At 44.7% G+C, this 27,438-nt stretch overlaps 3 protein-coding genes across 9 annotated transcripts in view; 2 read left to right on the top strand and 1 right to left on the bottom strand.

The window, feature by feature from the left end:
* The window catches only part of ube2e1 (ubiquitin-conjugating enzyme E2E 1), a 39,466-nt gene extending 37,060 nt beyond the window's left edge, over window positions 1-2,406 (top strand). For 4 of the 5 annotated variants that reach the window (XM_056298932.1, XM_056298934.1, XM_056298933.1 and 1 more), the window contains exon 6: window positions 1,786-2,405. In XM_056298932.1, coding sequence (XP_056154907.1) covers window positions 1,786-1,883 — 98 coding nt within the window. In that variant the 3' untranslated portion in view covers window positions 1,884-2,405. Of the gene's footprint in view, window positions 1-1,785 lie in introns of all 5 variants that reach the window. The other variant, XM_056298936.1, reaches the window with a different exon arrangement.
* A 1,108-nt stretch (window positions 2,407-3,514) lies between these two features.
* Window positions 3,515-9,705, bottom strand: nkiras1 (NFKB inhibitor interacting Ras-like 1). 3 transcript variants are annotated; one of them, XM_056298940.1, is made up of 4 exons: window positions 9,591-9,705; window positions 9,259-9,364; window positions 6,065-6,306; window positions 3,515-4,399 (listed from the first exon to the last, which is right to left on the bottom strand). In XM_056298940.1, the coding sequence occupies exons 2-4, from the start codon at window positions 9,350-9,352 to the stop codon at window positions 4,157-4,159; spliced, it is 579 nt and encodes a 192-aa protein (XP_056154915.1). In that variant the 5' UTR covers window positions 9,353-9,364; window positions 9,591-9,705; the 3' UTR covers window positions 3,515-4,156. The 3 variants fall into 3 exon arrangements, with proteins under 3 accessions (XP_056154915.1, XP_056154914.1, XP_056154912.1); XM_056298939.1 differs by having other exon boundaries at window positions 9,259-9,367; window positions 9,593-9,679; XM_056298937.1 differs by having other exon boundaries at window positions 9,586-9,674.
* Window positions 9,706-16,667: 6,962 nt separating this feature from the next.
* Window positions 16,668-26,362, top strand: rpl15 (ribosomal protein L15). The gene is made up of 4 exons (XM_056298375.1): window positions 16,668-16,717; window positions 18,346-18,527; window positions 20,241-20,377; window positions 25,998-26,362. Exons 2-4 carry the CDS (start codon window positions 18,356-18,358, stop codon window positions 26,301-26,303), a joined length of 615 nt encoding a protein of 204 aa, XP_056154350.1. The 5' UTR covers window positions 16,668-16,717; window positions 18,346-18,355; the 3' UTR covers window positions 26,304-26,362.
* The last annotated feature ends 1,076 nt before the right edge of the window (window positions 26,363-27,438 follow it).

Raw genomic sequence — 27,438 nt, 5'->3', positions numbered from 1 at the left:
TAAACTATAAAGGGTAACAGGACTTTTTTCTCTAATTACATCTGTTTCACAAGTGTAATTTATTTTATTTTAATAAGAGATCTCGCTCCCGTTTGCATTGTTAAAAGTTACTGCATAAACATTCTGTTGTTACATATATCTGAAAGTTACTGAATACATATTCTGTTTTGTTACATATATCTGAAAGTTACTGCATAAGAATTCTGTTTTGTTACATATATCTGAAAGTTACTGCATAAGAATTCTGTTTTGTTAACTATATCTAAGTTACAACTGAAAGCTCTTATTTTTGCCCCAAAGAGTGAATAAATGCTATAAAGCAATTTAAAATGCAGTTTCTACTGTTTCTATCAAATTGCAACCCCCCTCCCCCAAGATCAGGTGGAGGGGTCCTCAGGGTAGATCAAAAATACGCAGGGGGTCCAGGACCCCAAAAAGGTTGAGAACCACTGGTTTAGCCGAGCGGTTAGTGACGTCGTCTTGTGGTGCAGTACACCTCGTATCGAATCCCGCACCGGGCAAGAAAATAACCGGTTACATTATTATTATTATGTACACGTGTTAGTCCGACTGAAATCGTACCAAATCGAATTTCTCTTAGTGGAACTAACACACCTAGGTAACGCGGTTGGGGGTGGATTTACTCTGGCATGTGTACGCTTCGATCGGACCCGCACTGGCCTAGGCGTTCTGCGCATGCTCCAGTTCTCGCGGCGGTCTTTCACCCGGAAGTGGAACAGCGTAGCGTCAACACGGCGAGTGCTAGAGCGAGAACCACGCATTTCTGGACAGACGAGGAGACAATCTTTATGTTGTGTCAGCTGAAGGAGCTGAATATCCTCAAGTACGTGGAAGGAGGGCGCGGAATGGCGAACTATTTAAGAACGTGCCGGAAAAGTATGTGACGCAGCAGGTCAACCGGAAGAAGGTCCAATAGCAGCTGAAAGGGGCTGCATATCGTCACCTACCGTACCGGGGTCGGACATACTTCCGTCAATAAATCGATTCTCCCCCGGTTCTTGTAGACTGGGACAGCAGTAGTCCAATTATATGGCCTAATGGAGCTGTAACCGTAACTCGACTTAACTGCGCATGTAAACGCAGTCACCGTATTGTTTATAAGGGTGGGGACACCTGCAGTAAACGTATTGTTTATAAGGGTGGGGACACCTGCAGTAAACGTATTGTTTATAAGGGTGGGGACACCTGCAGTCACTGTATTGTTTATAAGAGTGGGACACCTGCATTCACCGTATTGTTTATAAGGGTGGGGACACCTGCAGTCACCGTATTGGTTATAAGGGTGGGGACACCTGCAGTCCCTGTATTGTTTATAAGGGTGGGGGTACCTGCAGTAAACGTATTGTTTATAAGGGTGGGGACACCTGCATTCACCGTATTGGTTATAAGGGTGGGGACACCTGCAGTCACTGTATTGTTTATAAGAGTGGGACACCTGCATTCACCGTATTGGTTATAAGGGTGGGGACACCTGCAGTCACCGTATTGTTTATAAGGGTGGGGACACCTGCAGCCAATATTGTTTATAAGGGTGGGGACACCTGCAGTCAGTTGAGACTGAGGAGGTCTCTTAGATGAGTGATGACATGTTTCTGTCAATAAATGTTGTGTCCAGACGAACTGATGCAACTTTCTGGGATCCCTACAAAATATCCACCGAGATAATGTTGGAAAATCATGCTTGTTTTCCTTTCCAACAGCACTATACAACTGTATTCATTATCACAGGAAATGTTAAAATATGTTCTTGTACCCTCTTTCCAGCTGACCCCCTGGTTGGAAGCATTGCTACACAGTACACGGCCAACAGACCGGAGCACGACAGGATAGCCAAACAGTGGACCCAACGTTACGCCACATAATCCCCCGGCGCTGAGATTTCACCTCGAGCGGCGCCGTTTGGTGGAAGACTCTGGGATCTGGGGTGAGGGTCGGGGGATGGGCGGTGAGTGGTGGGGCCAGGGTTCAGAATGGAGGGATTACCATGTTCGGTGGAGAAAGGGTTGGGGTTTTTATCTCTGGAACTTAAGTCTTAACTCCTTTAAAAATTTGTTTTTTTAATGTATTTTAAGTTATTTTGGCCCAGATACACCAACTCTGGCATTTGTTATTCTTCCTTGCAGCTTGTGCTTGATGATAAAAGTGACGGCACACTGAACACACTGTGAGGTAACAGGTGTCGCAGCATGACTCCCGGTTCAGTGTGTCAGTGTAAATGTTCCTGTGTTACACTTTCCTGCACCCTGTCACATGAAACGTTGTTGGAGACACGGGTTGTGGTTTGTATCATGTACCGACGAAAAGCTGTTCGGTGTGTTTCCCCTACGAATTAAACTTTACCAGCTGAAGCACCAAACTGACACTGGGCGTCTGTACTGCCACCGTGTCTGATTCGTTTTAAGAAAGGGATCACATTTGCCTGTTGCTGAAAGAGGAGAGCTATTAAAAACTCCGCACATGACTGGTTTCCTGTCAGAAGGCGACACAGCGGATCCACGGCTCCTCGGCTGATCACTGGAACATCACAGTACTGATGTCAGAAAATTATTCTGTGGAAAATTACATTTCTCTCACCAGAAGTTTCAGCCTTAAGCATTAAAATTACAATCCTGGGGGGCGTCCAAGTACCCTGGCGGTCTATTCCGTTACCTACCAACAGGGGGATCGCCGGTTCGAATCCCCATGTTACCTCCGACTGGGTCAGGCGTCCCTACAGAAACAATTGCATGCAGGTGGGGAGCCGGATGTGGGTATGTGTCCTGGTCGCTGCACTAGCGCCTCCTTTGGTTGGTCGGAGTGCCTGTTCGGGGGGGGGAGGGAGAACTGGGGTGGAATAGCGTGATCCTCCCATGTGCTACGTCCCCCTGGTGAAACTCCTGTCAGGTGAAAAGAAGCGGCTGGCGACTCCACATGTATGGGAGGAGGCATGTGGTAGTCTGCAGCCCTCCCCGGGTCGGCAGAGGGGGTGGAGCAGCGACCGGGACGGCTCAGAGAGCGGGGTGATTGGCCAGGTACAATTGGGGAGAAAAAGGGGGAATAATCCAAAAAACAAAAAAAAATTACAAAACTGGCGGCCTGTCCAGGGTGTCTCCCCGCCTGCCGCCCGGTGACTGCTGGGATAGGCTCCAGCATCCCCGCCACCCCGAGAGCAGAAGAAGTGGTTCAGATAATGGATGGATGGATGGATCCTGAAATTTTATAAGCAAGTAGCTTCTTTTCTACTCTTTACATATTTCAGACATCTAATCCACAACAATGTTACAATTTAAGCAGATGCTAATTAGTAATTATCACGCTATGGTAATGATTACTGTAGTCAAGGAGTTCATGGGGGGAAATGATGCGGCTCGTGTCGTTTTACGCGTTGACATGGGAGCCAAGTGTGCAAGAATGAGGAAGACGGCTAAGAGTCTGAAGAAGAAGCCGAGCCGTGGTTAACAGATGTGGTCTCCTGCAACAGATGCGACACAAAAAGCCACAACTCGGGTTAAACTTGGTTTTAGCTTGGTGCCGACGGCGGCACGGAGCCTTTTATTTCAAACGTTTCTCTGGGATTCAAACACACCGACGCAGCAAGCACCGGCTTAACCTGCTGTCGGTAAAATAACCCCGGTCATCGGGACTACAGCGTTCATCGGTCGCCATGATTCAGAACACTTCGTACAACCGGCGGTGCATCGTTTATTAAGCTGTAGAAATACACAGGACAAATTAAAACAGTACCGTTTGTTCTTCACAATGCTCTACTGCCCTCTCACTAAACGTTCAGGAATGTGGTTCATTTAAGTGACAAAATAAATTAGTTAAAAAATAAATTCTATCTCTAATACTTACATTTCTACCGCTAGATGGGCGACTAGCTAAAATTTAGGGTGACGGGCCCGTTTTGATTCAAGGCTCGGCCACACCGGAGTGCAGTGAACGCCAGACGTTTAGTACGAAACCACACGTTACAAAAGATGGCAATACACGTATTATTGCTGCCGGGCCACACTTCAAGTATTACTATACCTCAGTTCAGGCGCTTGAGATGGATCTTAAAGTAGGTTCAGTCCCACCGCAGGGCAGGACAGGACAGGACAGGACGAGTTGAAAAGCGGGTAGAACAGAAATGGAAGAGGGGCGGCGTTCCAGTTCACATGTCGTTGGCGGGTATGCCCTTGCTCTTGCGGCCGGGCAGAGGAAACGCAGACTTGCTCTGAGGTTGGGTGAGGCGGCTGGTGAGCATCGTGAAGGGCTCGATGAGAGAGCCGCGCTCGGCGACGCTCACCTCCCACAGCTTCACCTTCTCTCCTCTGGCCCACTGCTGGGCCGCCTCCTGGTCCACCTGACGCTGTTCCCGTAGGTCCGCCTTGTTCCCCAGAACGATGACTATCACCTGCCCGGTCGTAGAAAGCGCACTTTAAACGAAGAAGCTGCAATGGTGTCGAACAGCGGCGTCTAGCCAAATGAACCCCGACCGGTCGCTGTACTCGGATTACATTTTTTTTATTCTGCTCTGATTTCTGGTGCGTGTGCGTTTGAGTTGCGTAGGGAATAGGACGGGTTGTGAGACTGTGGGCGTACATTCTTCACAGTGGCAGACAGGAAAGCATCCTCGCATGGAACCGCCGTCACGTCGTATCTACTACTACTTCCGGCTGCTCCCGTTAGGGGGCGCCACAGTGGATCATCCGTTTCCATCTCTTCCTGTCCTCTGCATCTTCCTCTGTCACACCAGCCACCTGCATGTCCTCCCTCACCACATCCATAAACCTCCTCTTTGGCCTTCCTCTTCTCCTCTTCCCTGGCAGCTCCATATTCAGCATCCTTCTCCCAATACACCCAGCATCTCTCCTCCACACATGTCCAAACCATCTCCATCTTGCCTCTCTTGCTTTGTCTCCAAACCGTCCAACCTGAGCGGTCCCTCTAATATACTCCTTCCTAATCCTGTCCTTCTTCATCACTCCCAATGAAAATCTTATCATCTTCAACTCTGCCACCTCCAGCTCCTCCACCTCCTGTCTTCTCATCAGTGCCACTGTCTCCAAACCATACAACATAGCTGGTCTCACTACCATCTTGTAAACCTTCCCTTTAACTCTTGCTGGTACCCTTCTGTCACACATCACTCCTGACACTCTTCTCCACCCACTCCACCCTGCCTGCACTCTCTTCTTCACCTCTCTTCTGCACTCCCCGTTACTTTGGACAGTTGACCCCAAGTATTTAAACTCAAATGCCTTCATCACCTCTACTCCTTGCATCCTGACCATTCCACTGTCCTCCCTCTCATTCACGGATAGGTACTCCGTCTTGCTCCTACTGACTTTCATTCCTCTTCTCTCCAGTGCATACCTCCACCTCTCCAGGCTCTCCTCAACCTGCACCCTACTCTCGCTACAGATCACGTCGTAGAAATAACGGACATGATTTCCTGAAACGGAAATACGCTGAAATCAAGAGAATTCAGAAGTGGTGCTGCGTTTTCATCAGGAGCAACTTTGGACCCGGGACCGTCAAGACGCGGGACAACCCCGTCCAAAGTTGCTTCACTACTTTTGCCGCGCCTATTATGTCAATTACGATAAACCCGACCGATAACCAGGAAACAGACCACAAAATGTTACGAGGCTGCTCAGGACGGTCGCGACAATTCAGATGTTGCGTTAGTGCTACGTCTCGAACAAAATTTGATTAAAATGCATTGGAAATGATTTCATTTCTGAAAGGAGAGCGGGTTTCCAAGTTCAGCAAAGTATTGTCTGAGTTGGTCTACCATAATTGACATAATGGCTATAAAAGAACCAAAGAGAGGCAGCACTGGCTGCGGGCAGCCCTGCCGGAGTTCATCTGGTTCACGTACTTCCATTTCAGGGAAGCGTATTCCGATATTTATGGGCTTGAATGCCTTCCTTTGTTTTGCCGTTGTGAGAAGTGTCCTCCCACACTCTTAAAACCCCTTTCCTATTCCCTGATTAGCCTGAAGGCCGCTGTTTGACACCGTTACAGATTTACCTTCAAGTTCAGAGGTGAATGACTTAACTTAAAATGCCCCCACCTCTTTCTTGTCTCTGGACTTGTCTATTTCCTTCTTCAGTACGTCCACCTTCTTGAAGGACTCCATGCTGTCGACGCTGTAGACAAGCACGAAGCCATCTGCCACAGAGTAATAGTGCTTGGGGAGGTCCAGTCCATCGTGGAGCCCCCTGGTATCGTAGAGCCTCAACTGTTCCTTCACACCACGGTCGGTCTCCACCGACGCCACATATACATCTTCTTGGGTTTCATTGGACTCCGAACCTAAAGAGATGCAGAATCAGATAGATAGCGACAACATCAGCAAGCCAATTATATCCCCACCTGTATAATAGCCTAGAACAGGTTTAGTGTCTGATTTTGGCAGCTGTATCCGGGAGGGAAGTCATAGTCCCTGGCTCTCCGACTGTGGCACCCACAGACTGGAGGCTCTTTTAATCTGCATCTAGCCAGAGGACCTCTGCATGGACTGACCACCATCACCATGTAGACCTACCAGGAGGACAGACTACACCTGTGGCTCAGGTCCTAGGCTGTTCTGGTGGCATCTGAACACTGCTGGGCGTCCTCCTCATCATATTCTTCATAACTGACTTACCCAGGTTGTGAGTGCTACACAATAACTGACTTACCCAGGTTGTGAGTGCCACACAATAACTGACTTACCCACGTTGTGACTGCTACACAATAACTGACTTACCCACGTTGTGACTGCTACACAATAACTGACTTACCCACGTTGTGAGTGCCAAACAATAACTGACTTACCCAGGTTGTGAGTGCCACACAATAACTGACTTACCCACGTTGTGACTGCCACACAATAACTGACTTACCCAGGTTGTGAGTGCTACACAATAACTGACTTACCCAGGTTGTGAGTGCCACACAATAACTGACTTACCCAGGTTGTGAGTGCCACACAATAACTGACTTACCCAGGTTGTGACTGCTACACAATAACTGACTTACCCAGGTTGTGACTGCTACACAATAACTGACTTACCCACGTTGTGACTGCTACACAATAACTGACTTACCCACGTTGTGACTGCTACACAATAACTGACTTACCCACGTTGTGAGTGCCACACAATAACTGACTTACCCACGTTGTGACTGCCACACAATAACTGACTTACCCAGGTTGTGAGTGCCACACAATAACTGACTTACCCACGTTGTGAGTGCTACACAATAACTGACTTACCCACGTTGTGAGTGCCACACAATAACTGACTTACCCACGTTGTGAGTGCCACACAATAACTGACTTACCCACGTTGTGACTGCTACACAATAACTGACTTACCCACGTTGTGAGTGCCACACAATAACTGACTTATCCACGTTGTGACTGCTACACAATAACTGACTTGCCCACGTTGTGAGTGCTACACAATAACTGACTTACCCATGTTGTGACTGCCACACAATAACTGACTTACCCACAATGTGAGTGCTACACAATAACTGACTTACCCATGTTGTGACTGCTACACAATAACTGACTTACCCATGTTGTGAGTGCTACACAATAACTGACTTACCCAGGTTGTGACTGCCACACAATAACTGACTTACCCATGTTGTGAGTGCTACACAATAACTGACTTACCCAGGTTGTGACTGCTACACAATAACTGACTTACCCAGGTTGTGAGTGCCACACAATAACTGACTTACCCACGTTGTGACTGCTACACAATAACTGACTTACCCAGGTTGTGAGTGCCACACAATAACTGACTTACCCACGTTGTGAGTGCCACACAATAACTGACTTACCCAGGTTGTGAGTGCTACACAATAACTGACTTACCCAGGTTGTGACTGCTACACAATAACTGACTTACCCAGGTTGTGAGTGCCACACAATAACTGACTTACCCACGTTGTGAGTGCCACACAATAACTGACTTACCCATGTTGTGAGTGCCACACAATAACTGACTTACCCAGGTGGTGACTGCTACACAATAACTGACTTACCCACGTTGTGAGTGCCACACAATAACTGACTTACCCATGATGTGAGTGCCACACAATAACTGACTTACCCACGTTGTGAGTGCTACACAATAACTGACTTACCCAGGTTGTGAGTGCTACACAATAACTGATTTACCCAGGTTGTGAGTGCTACACAATAACTGACTTACCCACGTTGTGACTGCTACACAATAACTGACTTACCCACGTTGTGAGTGCTACACAATAACTGATTTACCCAGGTTGTGACTGCTACACAATAACTGACTTACCCAGGTTGTGAGTGCTACACAATAACTGACTTACCCACGTTGTGACTGCTACACAATAACTGACTTACCCACGTTGTGAGTGCTACACAATAACTGACTTACCCAGGTTGTGAGTGCTACACAATAACTGACTTACCCACGTTGTGAGTGCTACACAATAACTGACTTACCCACGTTGTGAGTGCCACACAATAACTGACTTACCCACGTTGTGAGTGCCACACAATAACTGACTTACCCACGTTGTGAGTGCCACACAATAACTGACTTACCCACGTTGTGACTGACACACAATAACTGACTTACCCACGTTGTGACTGCCACACAATAACTGACTTACCCACGTTGTGACTGACACACAATAACTGACTTACCCACGTTGTGACTGACACACAATAACTGACTTACCCACGTTGTGAGTGCCACACAATAACTGACTTACCCACGTTGTGAGTGCCACACAATAACTGACTTACCCACGTTGTGAGTGCCACACAATAACTGACTTACCCACGTTGTGACTGCCACACAATAACTGAGTTACCCACGTTGTGAGTGCCACACAATAACTGACTTACCCACGTTGTGACTGCCACACAATAACTGACTTACCCACGTTGTGAGTGCCACACAACAACTGACTTACCCACGTTGTGAGTGCCACACAACAACTGACTTACCCACGTTGTGAGTGCCACACAACAACTGACTTACCCACGTTGTGAGTGCCACACAACAACTGACTTACCCACGTTGTGAGTGCCACACAATAACTGACTTACCCACGTTGTGACTGCTACACAATAACTGACTTACCCACGTTGTGAGTGCCACACAACAACTGACTTACCCACGTTGTGAGTGCCACACAACAACTGACTTACCCACGTTGTGAGTGCCACACAACAACTGACTTACCCACGTTGTGAGTGCCACACAACAACTGACTTACCCACGTTGTGAGTGCCATACAGTAGCTGCTCCAGAATAGCAGTCTTCCCAACTGCTGCCTGGCCACACACCACCACTTTACAGCCTTTCCCCATGTCGTGTCGAGCCTGCGGAGTCAAAGAAAACGACGCGTCACTGGTATCGGTCGTCGCTGAACTCTTGAATCTTAACCAGCTTTGGTTTGAACAAAATAAAAACTAGCTTGAGCGATGAGGAGCTGCTGCTCCCACCTTTAGCTAGCGTTAGCTCGGCCGGCAAACACTTCAACAAAAACACGCCACTAAAATAAAAGGTGGTTTCCGGCGAAAAGTGAACCGCCAAGTCTTACTTAACTGTAGAGGACGTCGCTGTCTATGAAGGTTTGGTCGTCGGCATCGGACCGTCCATTTCTGTATTTAGAGCAGCTCTGATAATAATAATAATAATAATAATGGGGGGGCGGGGAAGTACCTCACTTCTTCGTTTGAAGGTTTAACTGCAGTCTGACCGTCGCCACGCGCACCACGCTGCCCTCTGGTGGTCGTATTCTATAATTTAGTCTACTGCACCGGCGCCACCCATTCCAGTCACATTTATCTATAGCAGCGTTTCTCAACCCAGTCCTCAAGGACCCCCTATCCTGCAGATTTTCATTGTAACCCTGCATAGGTAGCCCTGCTTGTACTTACTCGACCAATCATCTCGCAGCACTTAATTATGCAGGGTGTGCAACGTCTGACAAAATTCATTGCTGATTGGTTGAATAACTACAAACAGGTACCTATTCAGGGTTGCAAAGAAAATATGCAGGATAGGGGGTCCTTGAGGACTGGGTTGGGAAACGCTGATCTATAGAGCACATTTGAAAACAAAACAAAACAATGACCTGTGTTGCACAACATCAAATTAAAAAGAGGACAAAGAGCTGCGCAACAAAACAACACAGTGGAAGGATCGCAGCACAGGAACAAGGACGCAACCACACATGACGCACAAAACACTCCTTGGGTAGTCAGGTCAGCTTTATTTGTATTGTCATAAATGCTTACAGATGTTTTTTTTTATTTTTTGTTTTGTTATTTTTTTTTAAAAGAGGGACTCAAAAGCGTCAGTGGTGAGGGAAGAGCCAATAGAGAAAGGGCGTTTGTTTCCCCTAATGGCAAACGTACAATCCCCTTCAGCTTTAACTGAGGCCTTCGGAACGGACGAAGGCTTCTGGCTGGTGGATGTGAGTGATCTAGAGGTGGTATGAGGGCAAAGAGGGGTGGAGATGTAGGAAGGAGCCAGCCCATGCCGTGCTTTAAAAACAAAAACAAAAAAAACTAAAACCTTAATATCAGTTCTAACACTAACAGAGGGCCAGTCCCAGATAGCAAAATTGCTACCCACATACCACATGCAATGATGGCACTTGGGCGGTCCGCTCCTGTTTGCCAGATCTGGGCCAGAACCAAGCCATAGCAATGCTGCATGTGCCATATATTTGCCAAAGGTGGCCATATTTGTGTTGTGATATTTGGGCCATATTCACCATTTACCACACGGGCCGCTTCAGGGTCACATCCAGATCACATGTTGCCCAGAGCAACGCATCTTTGCTAAAAAGGGCCCACATGTGATTTGGCATATTTGGGCCATATTTGCTATTATACATGTGGGCCACTTCAGGCTCACATCCATTTTGTCAGGGCTAGAAGAAGGCCACCAGTGCCGCATCACTGCCTGAAGTGGCCCACATCCGGATGCTGTCTGGGGAGCAAATTTGACCCAGGATTCATAACAAAATTCATTTTAAAAAAAACCTACATGTTATTATAACACTGCTGTACGGTGATAATGCCATAGGCCTGATTATAATTTCATTATAATTATAATTTCAATAATATTACAGGTTTGACTACAACAACTAGTAAAAATGTTACTATAGCTACCACTATTATTGTTACCACTACTGTTGTTGGTGTTGATGGTGATGATGATGATTTTACTGTTGTTTTTGTTCTTTCAATTTATATTAACATGAAATGTGGTGTGTATAAAATACTTTGTATTTCTATTGTGTGTGTGTGTGTGTGCGTGTGTGTGCGTGATCGAGGTTATGAAATGACCACAAAAGTGTGTTATTATTGAGCAAGTAATCAAAAGAATCGCTTTACAAACCAAACAGGAGTTCCTATGTTTTTTTAATAAATCTTTATTTCAAACTGTTAACATACATAATAGCAAAATAATAAATCTTTATTTCAAACTGTTAACATACATCATAACAAAATACATCTTTATTTCAAACTGTTAACATACATCATAACAAAATAATAAATCTTTATTTCAAACTGTTGACATACATCATAACAAAATAATACATCTTTATTTCAAACTGTTAACATACATCATAACAAAATAATATGTCATTATTTCAAACTGTTAACATACATCATAACAAAATAATACATCTTTATTTCAAACTGTTAACATACATCATAAAAAATAATACATCTTTATTTCAAACTGTTAACATACATCATAACAAAATACATCTTTATTTCAAACTGTTAACATACATCATAACAAAATAATACATCTTTATTTCAAACTGTTGACATACATAATAACAAAATAATACATCTTTATTTCAAACTGTTAACATACATCATAACAAAATAATACATCTTTATTTCAAACTGTTAACGTACACAATAGCAAAATAATTAATCTTTATTTCAAACTGTTAACATACATAATAACAAAATAATAAATCTTTATTTCAAACTGTTAACATACATCATAACAAAATAATACATTCAAACTGTTAACATACATAATAACAAAATAATAAATCTTTATTTCAAACTGTTAACATACATAATAACAAAATAATAAATCTTTATTTCAAACTGTTAACATACATAATAACAATATAATAAATCTTTATTTCAAACTGTTAACATACATAATAACAAAATAATAAATCTTTATTTCAAACTGTTAACATACATAATAACAAAATAATACATCTTTATTTCAAACTGTTAACATACATAATAGCAAAATAATAAATCTTTATTTCAAACTGTTAACATACATAATAACAAAATAATAAATCTTTATTTCAAACTGTTAACATACATCATAACAAAATAATACATTCAAACTGTTAACATACATAATAGCAAAATAATAAATCTTTATTTCAAACTGTTAACATACATAATAGCAAAATAATACATCTTTATTTCAAACTGTTAACATACATAATAGCAAAATAATAAATCTTTATTTCAAACTGTTAACATACATAATAACAAAATAATACATTTTATTTCAAACTGTTAACATATACATAATAACAAAAGCAGACAACCGAGTCGAGTGGATAATGGATAGAACACAACGATGAGCAGTGTCGAAGAGAAGCAAAGAAAACACATCTAGAGAGAAAAACAAGGCGAGTATTTGACAGGAAATTCACTTAAAAACATTAAAGACGTTGAACCAGTCACTGCTTTGACAGCTATTTTGTTTTGAGAGGAAGAAATGGTTGACACGTATTGTTCCACTACGTTCATAAATACAGAGAAATTAGACTTTTTGTTTGTAAATGTACATTTGTGAATATGGAATTTGACTAGAAGCAGAACTAGATTAACCAGAAAAAAATGCATTAACGTCTTGCTCACTGTAATCATAGCAACCCAGTATAATATTTCTATAAGAATGAGCAAAATCTGAGAAAATGTTGTTAGCTATAAAATGATTGACATCTTTCCACAACTTGTCAGTGACGCCCCCAAGGGGTGGCCAGGGGTGGCCACGGCCACCCTGATACTATCCCTGGCCCCACCGTTGGCCCCCCCAGCCACGAGTCGCATATGCAGAATATGCTTCTATCTGATATTTTGCATTAGTTGCTGTTCATTTAAATCAATAAAGTACAGTGGCTTGCAAAAGTATTCATACCCCTTGAACTTTTCCACTTTTTGTCACGTTACGACCACAAACATAAATATATTTTATTGGAATTTTATGTGAAAGACCAACACAAAGTGGCACGCAATTGTGAAGTACAAAGAAAATTATATATGATTTTAATTTTTTTATTTTTACAAATAAAAAACTGAAAAGTGCGGTGTGCAAAAGTATTCAGCCCCCTTTTCTCTGAGTGCAACCCATTGCCTTCAGAAGTTGCCTGATGATTGCTGAATGATCGAATGTTGACCTAATGACTAAATAGAGTCAACCTGTGTGTAATCTAATCTCAGGACAAATACAGCTGTTCTGTAACGGCCTCAGAGGTTTGTTAAGAGAATATTGGGGAGCAAACAGCATCATGAAGTCCAAGGAACACACCAGACAGGTCAGGGATAAAGTTGTGGAGAAGTTTAAAGCAGGGTTAGGCTATAAAAAGATTTCCCAAGCTTTGAATATCTCACGGAGCACTGTTCAATCCATCATCCGGAAATGGAAAGAGTATGGCACAACTGCAAACCTACCAAGACATGGCCGTCCACCTAAACTTACAGGCCGAACAAGGAGAGCACTGATCAGAGATGCAGCCAAGGGGCCCATGGTGACTCTGGACGAACTGCAGAGATCCACAGCTCAGGCGGGGGAATCTGTCCACAGGACAACTATTGGTTGTGCACTGCACAAATCTGGCCTTTATGGAAGAGTGGCAAGAAGAAAGCCATTGTTAAAAGAAAACCATAAGAAGTCCCGTTTGCAGTTTGCCAGAAGCCATGTGGGGGACACAGCAAACATGTGGAAGAAGGTGCTCTGGTCAGATGAGACCAAAATTGAACTTTTTGGCCAAAATGCAAAACGCTATGTGTGGCGGAAAACTAACACTGCACATCACTCTGAACACACCATCATCCCCACTGTCCAACATGGTGGTGGCAGCATCATGCTCTGGGGGTGCTTCTCTTCAGCAGGGACAGGGAAGATGGTCAGAGTTGATGGGAAGATGGATGGAGCCAAATACAGGGCAATCTTGGAAGAAAACCTGTTGGAGTCTGCAAAAGACTTGAGACTGGGGCGGAGGTTCACCTTCCACCAGGACAACGACCCTAAACATAAAGCCTGGGCTACAATGGACTGGTTTAAAACAAAACATATTCATGTGTTAGAATGGCCCTGTCAAAGTCCAGACCTAAATCCAATTGAGAATCTGTGGCAAGATCTGAAACCTGCCGTTCACAAACGCTCTCCATCTAATCTGACTGAGCTTGAGCTGTTTTGCAAAGAAGAATGGGCAAAAATTTCAGTCTCTAGATGTGCAAAGCTGGTAGAGACATACCTCAAAAGACTTGCAGCTGTAGTTGCAGCAAAAGGGCGGTTCCACAAAGTATTGACTCAGGGGGGCTGAATACTTTTGCACACCGCACTTTTCAGTTTTTTATTTGCAATTTTTTTTTAAAATCATGTATAATTTTCTTTGTACTTCACAATTGTGTGCCACTTTGTGTTGGTCTTTCACATAAAATTCCAATAAAATATATTTATGTTAGTGGTCGAAACGTGACAAAATGTGGAAAAGTTCAAGGGGTATGAATACTTTTGCAAGCCACTGTATATTTTTCTTAACTCTCATATTGACAGTTTTCAACTAGCCTATACAGTACACTACAACAGCAGCATAGAATTCCCCAAATTCAGTCATGGCTTTTGGTTTTGGTGTGCCACCCCAAGATTTTCAGTGGCCCCATTTGGCCCCCCCTATGAAAGATTTCTGGGGGCGCCACTGCAACTTGTATGTAAAAGCACAAGACCAGAGTAACTGGGAGCACGTTTCAGGACGTAATTCTCAGAAAGAGCAGTTTACATCTATGTCCCTCTTTAACTCTAGTGAGGAAGTTGGTTTTACTGGGTAGAATCAACTTAAATGAAACTTCTTCGACCTTATTTGTTGGAAGGAACTTGTGTGGTAAGGACCAGACTTCCTTCCGGTCAGTATATCCAAAGGAGTTGAATCAAGTGCAACTGGACTTGGTATAAATCCGTGAAGACGTTTCGCCTCTCATCCAAGAGGCTTCCTCAGTTCGGGCCTTCCTGGCTAGACCAGGAGAGCCACGCATATCAATAGCTCCAATAACGAGTCCTAGAGGATAAATAGAGTCTCATCAGCAGCCAGTCAGACTAGCTTGGTCTAGTCAGAAAGGCACGAACTGAGGAAGCCTCTTGGATGAGAGGTGAAACGTCTTCGGATATATACCAAGTCCAGTTGCACTTGATTCACCTCCTTTGGAGAACCACGACCCGGATGAATGAGAACATTCACAGACATGTTCCGGTCGGTATTACTGACAGAGTTACTCCAGGGAAAAGTCGCTGGAGGAAAAGAGAAACGATGTTGGCCTGAGACAAAGCTCTTCTTCTGGGATTCGAACCTCTACGGAAAGAAGAACAAACTTTCCTCGTGGAGGCTGAGTTGGGTCGGGGGAGGGGGGGACAATGACAGCATTCCTAAATCTACTCCTGTATTTTCACAATGTGTGTGTGGTGTGTGGTGTGTGTCTGTGTGAGAGTCTATAAACGGCCAAACTAAAGCGCTTGGGTCCTTGATTCTTTTTGGAGGTTATTGGGGATGATCAGGGGCACCTATAAAAAATAGCATAACATTAAAATGCATAATTATGCATAAATATGCAAAATATGCATTTTTCTAAAAATGGCTAAAAACCACTTTTCTCAGCATTTCAGATGATTCTGAGCATCTTTGATTTTTTCACCTATATAAAAAAAAATTCTGGGACTTAGAAATATCTTGGCATTATGCAAAATAAATGCATTTTTGCAAAAATGCACTTATGATCCTCACTTTTTTGGAGGTGGTAGGTATTGTTCCAGAGAGGACCAGAAAAATAGCAGAAAATTAAAATGTTATTATAATAATTATGCATAATTATGCAAAATATGCATTTTCTAAAAATGGCTAAAAACCACTTTTCTCGGCATTTCAGGTGATTCTGAGCATTTGGGGGAGGGAGTTGGAGTGGTGGGGGGTTCAGGGGCAGGGGGAGGGCGGTTAGCTGGCAGGATGAAGTGGAGGGAGATTTAGACGGGTGGAGAACCAAACCGCTACATTGTAGCGGGGTTCTTCTAGTAACACATATACTATATACCAGAGAGGGTCGTGTGGAAAACGGGAGAACTGTGTTGGGGTTATGGGCGCATCATACCTGGCGAGACATTCTGACTAGTTGTATAACAGCCCTTCTTCGTTACACAGCCGACTCACGAGTACAATGGCGTTGTTAACCCCACTATTATCATGAAATCCCGATTTGTTCGTACGTACAAGTCACAGCTGTTCCAAACATAACGTCTCTGCGGTGACACGTGGTCTGGCGCCGGAGCCGGCGGAGCCCGTTGGTGGAAGTGCCTACGTTTCCCATGAACACGCGACAGGAACTGCGTCAGCGACGCCACCGTAAAGCATGCTGGGTACGTCTCCTCTCTCTTTCCGGTTGGTACGCCATCATGTAAGCCTGACTCTCTGTACTTTTGTGCAACTCCGTTATCCTTAAACATCGTCCTCGAAACGCCGCGATCGGATTGTGTAGACCCAGAGCACCACTTAGGGACAGTACGAGGGCCCATGTGTGTCCGTCATTTTCCAACTTTTTGATTCTCTGTATCGTAAATGATTAGACCCCGGGTTTGACGGGCGCCGGGGCAACCGTTGTCTCGGATGCTGTGCTGCGCGGAGGGATGAACCCATGCGCAACACGTCGCCGGCCGCGGCGCTTTAAAGAAGCATATCGAGTAGAAAGTGCGATTTTGCCCGAGTATCGTGTAATAATGCATAGTATTATAGAGTACTGCAATTCTGACGTGACGTCCGATACTGCCGACTGCTCAGCTACAATGGCAAAGCTAACACGTTAGCTAGCACGTTAGCACGGCGGTTCCCCCATGGCAGTTTGCCCGGCTCTCGAGCGCACTGCTATGGTGGTCGGCCTTGAAAGACGGTTGAACTGTCCGCCTATGAACCCCCACACATGGTGGTTAGACCTTAAGAAGTGAAATGTTGAAAGGTGGTTGTTCAGTTCCGGGTTGGATTATGCTAGCTAGCGTGTGTCGAGGGCAATGGTTAATGGACTGCATGGTGTGTAGCGCTTTTCTAGTCTACCCACCACTCAGTGCTTTACAGTGTATGCCTCATATCACCACGCATTCACACACACTGATGGTGGAGGCTGCCATGCGAGGCACCAACCTGCTCATCAGGAGCAGTTGCAGGGGTGGGCAGTCTTATCCAGAAAGGGCCAGTGTAGGTGAAGGTTTTTGTTCCAGCCAAGCAGTTACACATCTGATCCCACTAATCAACCAGTAGAGTCTTTGCTGAGGAACTTGATTAGGAGGCACAGGTGTGTAACTGCTTGGTTGGAACAAAAACCTGCACCCACGCTGGCCCTTTCTGGATAAGATTGCCCACCCCTGAGTTAAGGGTTCAGTGTCTTGCTCAAGGACACTTCAACACGTTCTCCACAGGAGCTGGGGACCAAACCAGCGACCTTTCGATTACTAGACGACCCGCTCTTACCTCCTGAGCCATGCCACCCCCAATGGTTGATATTTAATAAACGGATGACTTGACCTTGCTCAACCTTAAACCAGGGCTATTTGCAACAAGTCTCCTTTGTCAAATATTTTTATTTGATAATATTGTTTATTGTTAACAGGATACAAGGAAGTGACATTGTATACAGTTATTTTGTGTTTATTGAAGTTAAGACTGTTGAATAAGGAATCATACTTCAAAAGAAAAAGGATGTAACAATAGTATTATGTGGTGCTTGTTTCCACACGGATTTTTTTTTTTTGGAGTGGAACACTTGTGAAGAATAGCTGGCTGTTTCCACGGTTACCAATGATAGCTGGTGGGGTTGTTATACCATGTATGTGAAGCGGTTACGGAATTAATAAATGGTGTAAGCAGCTAAAAGTGCTTTGTCGTCCATTCTATATAGTGTAGAGACAGGACATGAGACAGGGTAGTCAGGGGTTTAAAATTCATGGCTTGAGGCTGTTAACACTGTTGGTCGCAGTATTTAATGAAAGAAGTGCATATGTTTACTAAGCTGATCTGATATTCCCTGTTCCATAGTTAAACCAAGATGGGAGCGTACAAGTATATGCAGGAGTTATGGCGCAAAAAGCAGTCGGATGTGATGCGGTTCCTGCTCCGCGTCCGTTGCTGGCAGTACCGCCAGCTGTCCAACCTGCACCGTGCTCCCCGGCCCACCAGACCTGACAAGGCCCGTAGGCTAGGCTACAAGGCAAAGCAGGGTAAGTGCTGTTCAGGCTCTTCTCTTTCTTTGAGTGCCTTTAAATTATAGGTTCACATTTTTTGAACTTGCACCTCATTTAAACTATCATCGGGCATCATGTGAACTTGTATGGCTTAAACCGACATTATGCAACTTTTCTACCTGAAAATGACGGCTTCAAAATCATTTTGATGGTACACTGACTTGTAATGGGGAGAATGGTGCCTCTTTCATTCCCACTCTGCGCCCCGAACGCCTGTTCTTGCGCTATGTAACTTGGGTTGAGCAGGTACAATCTCCTGTGAGCAATATTTTTTTCCTAGGATTGTGAAGGCGTGACCTGCCCTATTCTGCTTCTAATTGGCTTACCCTGATATTCTTAACCTAACCGATCTCAGTCATGTACCAACCAACGGAGGCAATTACTGTCAGGCAGAGTAGGGCGGGTCAGGACTTCCCCGTCCTAGGAAAAAATTATTGCTCTCGGGAGATCATCACTAAATTTACACGATTGGTCGGCCGAGCGCCGTGAGGCAGAGCGCACAGTTAAAGCACTGCAAATAACAATCACTGACCAAACTCTCCCTGACGGATGCCCAAAAGGGCTGCTCGGCTCTTGCAGCTGCTAAACCTGCACAAATAAGACAAGAAACCGGGTAATTCTATAGCACCCACCAAAGGTGAAATGCATCCCCAACTGTGCTGCCAAGCAAATAACACCTCAGTGATTCGGTGCTGTTTTGTACAAAATGGGCAACTTGCTATGCAAACGAGCCTCATTGCAAAAAAAAAAGGTCCAATTCACAAACACCTGCGCTAATAGCCACACACAGAGTGAAAATTATGAGCGTCTTCAGAGAGTTGGTGGTAACTGACGCCCAGACTTTCCAGTGATTGTAGCCAGGTGAAGGTATCGTCATTTTTCGAAGGAGAATATCCCTTTGATTTAACTGACACCGAAATCATTCGCAGATACAGGTTGCCGGGTCTAACAATCCTTGTCGTCCTTGATGTTATCAAGGATGACATTGAACCTGCCTACTGTGTTCTTAGCGCTAAAGCACCATTCATACTTTACCACATGGATAATTGCAATCAGATGCAAAACCAGGGCAAGTTGCACTCAGCTGCAAAACTATTAGTGTGTTTGTGCTGTAATATCATTCGCACAATGTCTTGTGAATTGGACTTTGAGACAGGGATAGCGGTTGCAAGTGATGCACAATTCATGGTGCTATCAGTGGGCGCAATCTTTTTTCTTTTCTTCTTTAAATTCGCTTGTCAACAAAGAGTGAGTTTTAGAAAAACGAGACATCTGCAGATAGAATCAGATGAAGGGGGTTTAACAGATAATTGATAGTTATTATAATTATTAAATCAAGTTGTCTTTCAAATCAAACATCCCAGGATAGTATCAGTGGAAAGCATTGTTCTTGCACCCGCATTTTATTATAACCTTACCTTGTCATGTGATATGCTACTTAAGTGCACTTTAACAACAAATATTACTGGGACTGCTACAGAAAATTGGAGATGACCATTTACTATCCAGGAATTCACATTATAGACACTGCCATTGACTATCCCTGTAACAAATTGGCCACAATTTCGAACGTTGACCTTGCATGGTCCAGCCATATACTAACTTTTGTTTATTCAACTAAACCTTTGTATTTTACCAGGCTGGTGTGAATTAAATGTTGAAAATGGTTTTGGTCTTTGATTCGAACAGGCTATGTTATCTACCGTGTCCGTGTGCGCCGTGGAGGCCGTAAGCGCCCTGTGCCCAAGGGTGCTACCTATGGCAAGCCAGTGCACCATGGTGTCAACCAGATCAAGTTTGCCCGCAGCCTGCAGTCTACAGCTGAGGTATGTCCACCTCGTCTCTTGCAGGCTGGTGCTTTGAGGTCAAAAGACCATTGCTAGATTATCACCAATTAGATGCAGAAGATGGTCTTCATCTTTGCTTTCACAAAGATTCTGGCTATTCCAGCTGTACTTGTAATTGCTCAAATGACATTTTACCAGTAGAGGTTGACAGTCACAGAAATGTGATGTTCATTTTCATTATGTAGAAGAGGAGTACTTAAACCTGGCTAAACTGTCGCCGTGCCTCCAGTTTTTACGTAGGGTTTTTTCATCTTGTACATAATTGATTTGACTGCATGCCAGGTGTTTGTGTGTTTGTTGTGTGCCCAAAATCCTAAGTGCTGTCAGCCTTGCAAGCTTTTCAGCTAACTTGGTATTTAAAATTATTGCTACCATCCTACGAATTAATCAGTAGTAATTTGAAGTTAAGTGAAGGAATGACAAATGACTTGCACCTTCAGCTTGTATGTGTGTGTTGGTAGTTAACATCTCATTCAGGACATGTCACCATTTCCGCTGGTGTTATTCAAATACCACCAACATCAAGTTGAGAACCAACTCTGGTTACTGTTATAGGCGTAATGAAACCCAGGTCAATCTTCAATCAGTCAGTCTACGTTCCAACCCTCCCATATGGTCTTGAGCTTTCGGTAGTGAAAAGGGTGAGATCGTGGATACAAGCGGCTGAAATTAGTTTCCTCTGTAGGGTGTCTGGGCTCAGCCTTAGAGATAGGATGAGGAGCCCGGACATCCGGAGGGAGCTCGGAGTAGAGCCGCTGCTCCTTCACATTGAAAGGAGCCAGTTGAGGTGGTTCAGGCATCTGATTAGGATGCCCCCTGGGCACCTTCCTTTGGAGGTTTACCGGGCACGGCCAACTGGGAGGAGGCACCGGGGTAGACCCAGAACTTGCTGGAGGGACTACATGTCCAGTCTGGCCTGGGAACACCTTGGGATCCCCCAGCAGACACTGGAGGGCGTTGCTGTGGAGAGGGACATCTGGAGGGCCCTGCTTAGCTTGTTGCCACCACGACCCGACCCCGGAGAAGCAGCTGATGATGAATGAATGAAACCTAACTCTTATAGTTCACAAACCCTTTAAGCTTCTCGATTTTAAACCCTATTCAGAATTAATTGTGTGCACTTGTTTAATTGGGATCTGACCCTCCCGTTACCATCTGCGCCAACCTAGACCCCTCTCTTCAAATTTAAATCTGTGGGATTTTGAATAAAAAGAAATTTGAAAAATTCAAATAAGGGAACTAGTTATCGGTGTTATTTGGCGTGACTCGCCCAGATTTCTCAAATCTTTCGTCTTGGATTTTGATCCTGCAGAAATGGTCCTATAATCAGTATTTTCAGTGAGTTTCACTTAAATAGTTTGAGATGGTGAAAAATGTACACTACCGTTCAAAAGTTTGGGATCACCCAAACAATTTTGTGTTTTCCATGAAAAGTCACACTTATTCACCACCATATGTTGTGAAATGAATAGAAAATAGAGTCAAGACATTCTGTTTGTGCTGTCAGAGGACAGCACAAACAGGCTCTAACCAGAGTAGAAAAAGAAGTGGGAGGCCGCGTTGCACAACTGAGCAAGAAGATAAGTACATTAGAGTCTCTAGTTTGAGAAACAGACGCCTCACAGGTCCCCAACTGGCATCTTCATTAAATAGTACCTGTTAGAGCCTGTTTGTGCTGTCCTCTGAAGGGAGTAGTACACACCGGTGTAGGAAATCTTCAATTTCTTAGCAATTTCTCGCATGGAATAGCCTTCATTTCTAAGAACAAGAATAGACTGTCGAGTTTCAGATGAAAGTTCTCTTTTTCTGGCCATTTTGAGCGTTTAATTGACCCCACAAATGTGATGCTCCAGAAACTCAATCTGCTCAAAGAAGTGCCCATCCAACCAATCCAACTTGTGGGAGCTGCTTCTGGAAGCGTGGGGTGCAATTTCTCCAGATTACCTCAACAAATTAACAGCTAGAATGCCAAAGGTCTGCAATGCTGTAATTGCTGCAAATGGAGGATTCTTTGACGAAAGCAAAGTTTGATGTAAAAAAAATCTTATTTCAAATACAAATCATTATTTCTAACCTTGTCAATGTCTTGACTCTATTTTCTATTCATTTCACAACATATGGTGGTGAATAAGTGTGACTTTTCATGGAAAACACGAAATTGTTTTGGTGATCCCAAACTTTTGAACGGTAGTGTATTTATACTGTCTGGGGATTGAGTAGGCAAGGGGGGCTTTCGGTCATTCTGAAGCACTGCAGGTGGACTAGCCAGCTTCACAGTACTTCTGCATCTAGGCAGAACCATTGTGGTGTGTGCAGAACAGTGAATAATAGGAGTACAACGGTGTAGAAACTGTTCTTCAGTGTTAACGCTCTTAATATGACCCAAAATACACACGGACACTGGATAGCTGCACTTACTAATGGACTTCCAGCGTTATAATAGAATGTATTTTGTGATTTCTGTAGAAATTACACCAAACTTGAATGCAAAGCTTATCGCCACCAGGCAACAGCCTGGAGGGGATTGTGTATCTGGTCGTGTGTGTGTGTCCGCTGCTAATCTCGCGTACTACTGGACCTGTCAGCCTAATAAGTTTGTGCACAGTTGTGACTGTAGGATCACAAATCTCTTGAGGTTGCGGTGATTCAGATCCTTTGTAGAACCTTTGTTCTTGCTACCGCTGCTTCCTCTCTTCATACACTCTGTAGCTTGCTCAACCGCCGCTTCTCTTTTTCTTTTTCTTTTTTTTTGCCGGAACATGAGCTACTAGACTACCACCATAATGGTGGCATAGCGAACCTTTTCTTTTTAGACTTGGTTGCATGTGTGTGAAGGTCCATCTGGGAGGTTGCACATCAACAGACTGACAGGCAAAATGTTTTTATTGGGTAGTTTTGATTTTTTTTTTTTTTTAGATGAGCGCTGCCTATTAAAAACTATTTCCCGTAATTCCCATTCAGTTGACTTCGGCACTTCGCAAAAGTCTTCTAATGGAGGGTGTCTCGGTAGCATGGCGGTCTATTCCGTTGCCTACCAACACAGGGATCGCCAGTTCGAATCCCTGTGTTACCTCCGGCTTGGTCGGGCGTCCCTACAGACACAATTGGCCGTGTCTGCGGGTGGGAAGCCAGATGTGGGTATGTGTCCTGGTCGCTGCACTAGCGCCTCCTCTGGTCAGTTAGAGCACTTGTTCAGGGGGGAGGGGGAACTGGAGGAACAGCATGATCCTCCCACGCGCTACGTCCCCCTGGTGAAACTCCTCACTGTCAGGTGAAAAGAAGCGGCTGGCGACTCCACATGTATGGGAGGAGACATGTGGTAGTCTGCAGCCCTCCCCCGGATTGGCAGAGGGGGTGGAGCAGCGACTCGGGACGGCTCGGAAGAGTGGGGTAATTGGCCAAGTACAATTGGGGAGAAAAAGGAGGGGTGGTTAAAAGAAGGTCTAATGGCAGGGGAAAGTTTTTTCTGTCTGTGTGTGTGTCTGTCTGCTGCCAGTCTCGTCAGCCTGATAGCGTTTGTGCGCAGGTTGTGACTGTATGATCAAGGCCCGCTCGTGTTTGAGGTGATTCAGAACCTCTGAAAAACCTCTTTTATACCGCAACCAAGTGCTCACTCCTCATCTGGTTTTCCTGCTGAAGTCCAAGCACCGGAGAAGGGGAAATATGCAGGCAGTGCCTCCGTATCCTCCCTTCTCCCAATATGTGAAAAAAGGGGTAGTTTGTCACCAGGTCCGAGCACCGGAGAAGGTGAGCGATGCCGGGCGGAGGTCTGCGTTGTTACTGAGTGCACTCTGGGTGTAATGCAGCAATCTGCTTTAGTTTAGTTTCTGTCTAAACCAGTTCTCTGCAAACAGTTCAGACTCTCTGGGAACAATAAAGATGTCACAAACAGCCAGGAATGATCCAGCACCGCAGCCGCTAACGCAAGCTGACCAAACCACAGCTGGCACTCGTCTTCAATTAGGCTACGTGAAGTCTGAATACCTGCCACAGTAATAAACCAGTCAGCCACCTGTTTCGTCTTTAATGTCCTTGTCACAGAGCTGTGAACATTTATTTTTCAGGTCATACTGAAACTGAACTGGTGCACAGTCTGTGTTTTGACATCTGGCGTATTTAAATGGGATCGTTTCAGATTTTGAGCAGTTTCTCCCTCGGGTTTCTTTGGTTGATGAGAACACAGCTTGAATGTATCCTAGAACATTGTTGGGTAATTGGCTAAGTACAGTTGGGGGGGGGGCCAATTAAGTAAATAAATTGGTTTATTAACTGAAGAATGAAAGCAAACAGTTACGTGCTGATAAAATTGATGTTTAACTTCAGTTTTTTCTTGCTTCAAATTTCTGACCATTTTAGTCGTGACATGACGGCTGCTTCGGACTTCTTCGTTGGTACATTATGAGATCATGTCTAAATGAAAGCATTACACAGTTTCCATACAGTGTTGGCAGGTGAAGTCTGCATTTAGAGGAAAATCTCCTGTAATTAAAGAGAATGAAGCGTCTGTCTTGATGTCCCATCTGTACAGCATAAAGCTGCTCCACTGACAGTAAAACTGACCACACACTGGGTAACAGGAATGTGATGTTGGCTGGTCTAATTTCATGATGACAGACAACCTGTATTCATTAATATTAGATGCTTTTCGGACTCCATCCTTCTGTGGTACAGTCTTCAGTCTGTTTCTGTACCAATTACAAATGGTTGTCACCATAGCATCCAGCATCCCGGCGACCCTGACAGCAGGATAGGTGGTGTGGGTGGTGGGTGGATGTTACATAGCATGGTAACATCATGTGGCTCAGAGTCTTGACAGGAACGTGCTGTGTGTTATGGGGAATTTCACCCATAGCTTTGTGCAGTCGGTACCGATGAGTAATGTGTGTTGAAGCAGTAAAGTCCTCACTTCTATTCATGGAGAATTGTGTTCAGTTCTCAGTTGTGCGCAGTCTTTCCCACAGTGCCTACACATACCAGAATGCATTGCATGCGAGCGTGTGTCGTCATCCATAAAATGCTCTGTGCCAAGTGTTGTGGGACACCATTTACACCATCGGAAACAGCTTAGTCGAGAGAATAAGATTTTTTTTTAACTGCGTTTAGAGTATTGGAATCTGCTACTTCGTTTTTCCAGCCACAAAATGACATCATGATACGTCACCTGACGGCCGGAAAAAACGTTCACTTCCCCTCCAGAGATGCAGAAACGATCAGGAACAGCGGCAGTGTTGTTCATGTGCTGTCCGTGTTGTGCGTAGAGGCGGAGGCAGGGCTGAAAATCGGTGAATTTTCCCTTTAAGTTATACACACCATGTTGCGTGTTGATGAAAATGATTGATGGGCACTTTGATGACTTGCGAACCTTGATCCGCGTTTATCTTGCTGGCATTGTGTTAACGTTCCGGTTTTTGGCGCTCCACTACAGGGTAGCTCCGGTAGCTGCATATTAATTTGAAGAGGATGTTCTGGTTTAAATTTGGTGCAGGGCATCGAAATATTTTTCAGTTGGAAGAAATGGACAGCCTTGCAGAGTAGGTTGTCATGCCTTATAGTTGCCAAGACTGAATTTCTTGTTTCCCATCTTTCTCCTCTCCATTAGGAGCGTGCCGGCCGTCACTGTGGGGGCCTGCGAGTGCTCAACTCGTACTGGGTGGGTGAGGACTCCACCTACAAGTTCTTCGAGGTGATCCTTGTCGATATCTTCCACAAGGCCATCAGACGCAACCCCGACACCCAATGGATCACAAGGGCTGTGCACAAGCACAGAGAGATGCGTGGCCTGACGTCTGCAGGAAAGAAGAGTCGCGGCTTGGGCAAGGGCCACAAGTTCCATCTGACCATTGGCGGCTCCCGCCGTGCAGCCTGGAGGAGGCGCAACACCCTGCAGCTGCGTCGTTATCGCTAGGGAGCCTCTCTGTTGTTTGTACATTCGAAGAAATAAAATATACCTTTTTATGGAGGCCACATGGTGTCTGTTGTCGTTTAATTCCTGATCCTTCCGGTATTCCACATCGTTAGGGATTTAAGTAGTTTGGACCGACCATCTCAAAGTGCCATTAGGAAGCGGTTGAATTTGGGTTTTAATTTAAACCAGCATACCAGTGAATTTGTCCGGTTGGCTCGCCATCAGAGAAAGGGAGACAGAATGTGAAATCGTGAGTCCCCTCGTGAACCTCTGGCACGTCTTGTTGTTTTGGAGGCGATGTGTGAAGCGTTTAAACGTTTGGAATGGGGAGTGTACGGCACTGGTTCAACAAGCCAGACCAGATGCTGACTTGAGCTATATGATGTTGGGAATGACGGCTCCACGTTGGCCCTGTAGCTGGGAAGGGGCCAGTGCAAGTTCATGTTTTGTCTGAGGCCGTGTTCGAGTTTGGGGGAATGGGGTGTATGGTTAGATATCGACCAAGTGAGTTTGAACTGATGGGAAAAGCTATTTGTGGACATTTCAGGATGAATGCTTGAATTCCAAAAAGAGATGGACTTGCACTGATTTGTTAAACTTGAAATTTGAAGAATTTGATTTGAAGTGTCACATTGGGAAGTTTTCACCCGCTAACAATGGAAACCTAAACTGGAGTCGAGAGCAGTGGGTGAGAATTGATGCCGGGAATCTGTTAAGCTCTAATGTGGGAAGGAGTTTTAAGGAATGTTCAGAATGTAGTGGCGCACCACTGGCTGCCTTTTTCACTTGGTTTTCCATCTGACCTGGAACGAGGCGCCTCATCCAAAAGGAATTCCATCCAGGAAGTGACCACTGAAACGTTCCTTAACCCAACGGGTTTAGGAATTTAAAAAGCACACGTTCTGGAGACTTTGGGGAAAAGAGCTCAGTATTTACCGTTACCGTCAGCCTCGCAAAGCTGTTCACCAGGGAACAGCTGTGCTGCTCTCTGCACGGAACCGAGGCGTCAAGGCTTCGGTAGAGTTTCACAAGTTGGGGTCCTTTCATACCCGTGGATTACTGCTGCGGGCACCACTCCAAATACACACGCACCATGCACCCACCGGGATTTAACAAACCCTTAAAGCGGTGTTTC

The sequence above is a fragment of the Lampris incognitus genome, chromosome 18, assembly GCF_029633865.1.
Source record: "Lampris incognitus isolate fLamInc1 chromosome 18, fLamInc1.hap2, whole genome shotgun sequence".
In the NCBI taxonomy this organism is placed as follows: Eukaryota; Metazoa; Chordata; class Actinopteri; order Lampriformes; family Lampridae; genus Lampris; species Lampris incognitus.
The sequence above is the reverse complement of the archived record's forward strand: the minus strand, read 5'-3'. Positions and strand labels throughout refer to the sequence as shown.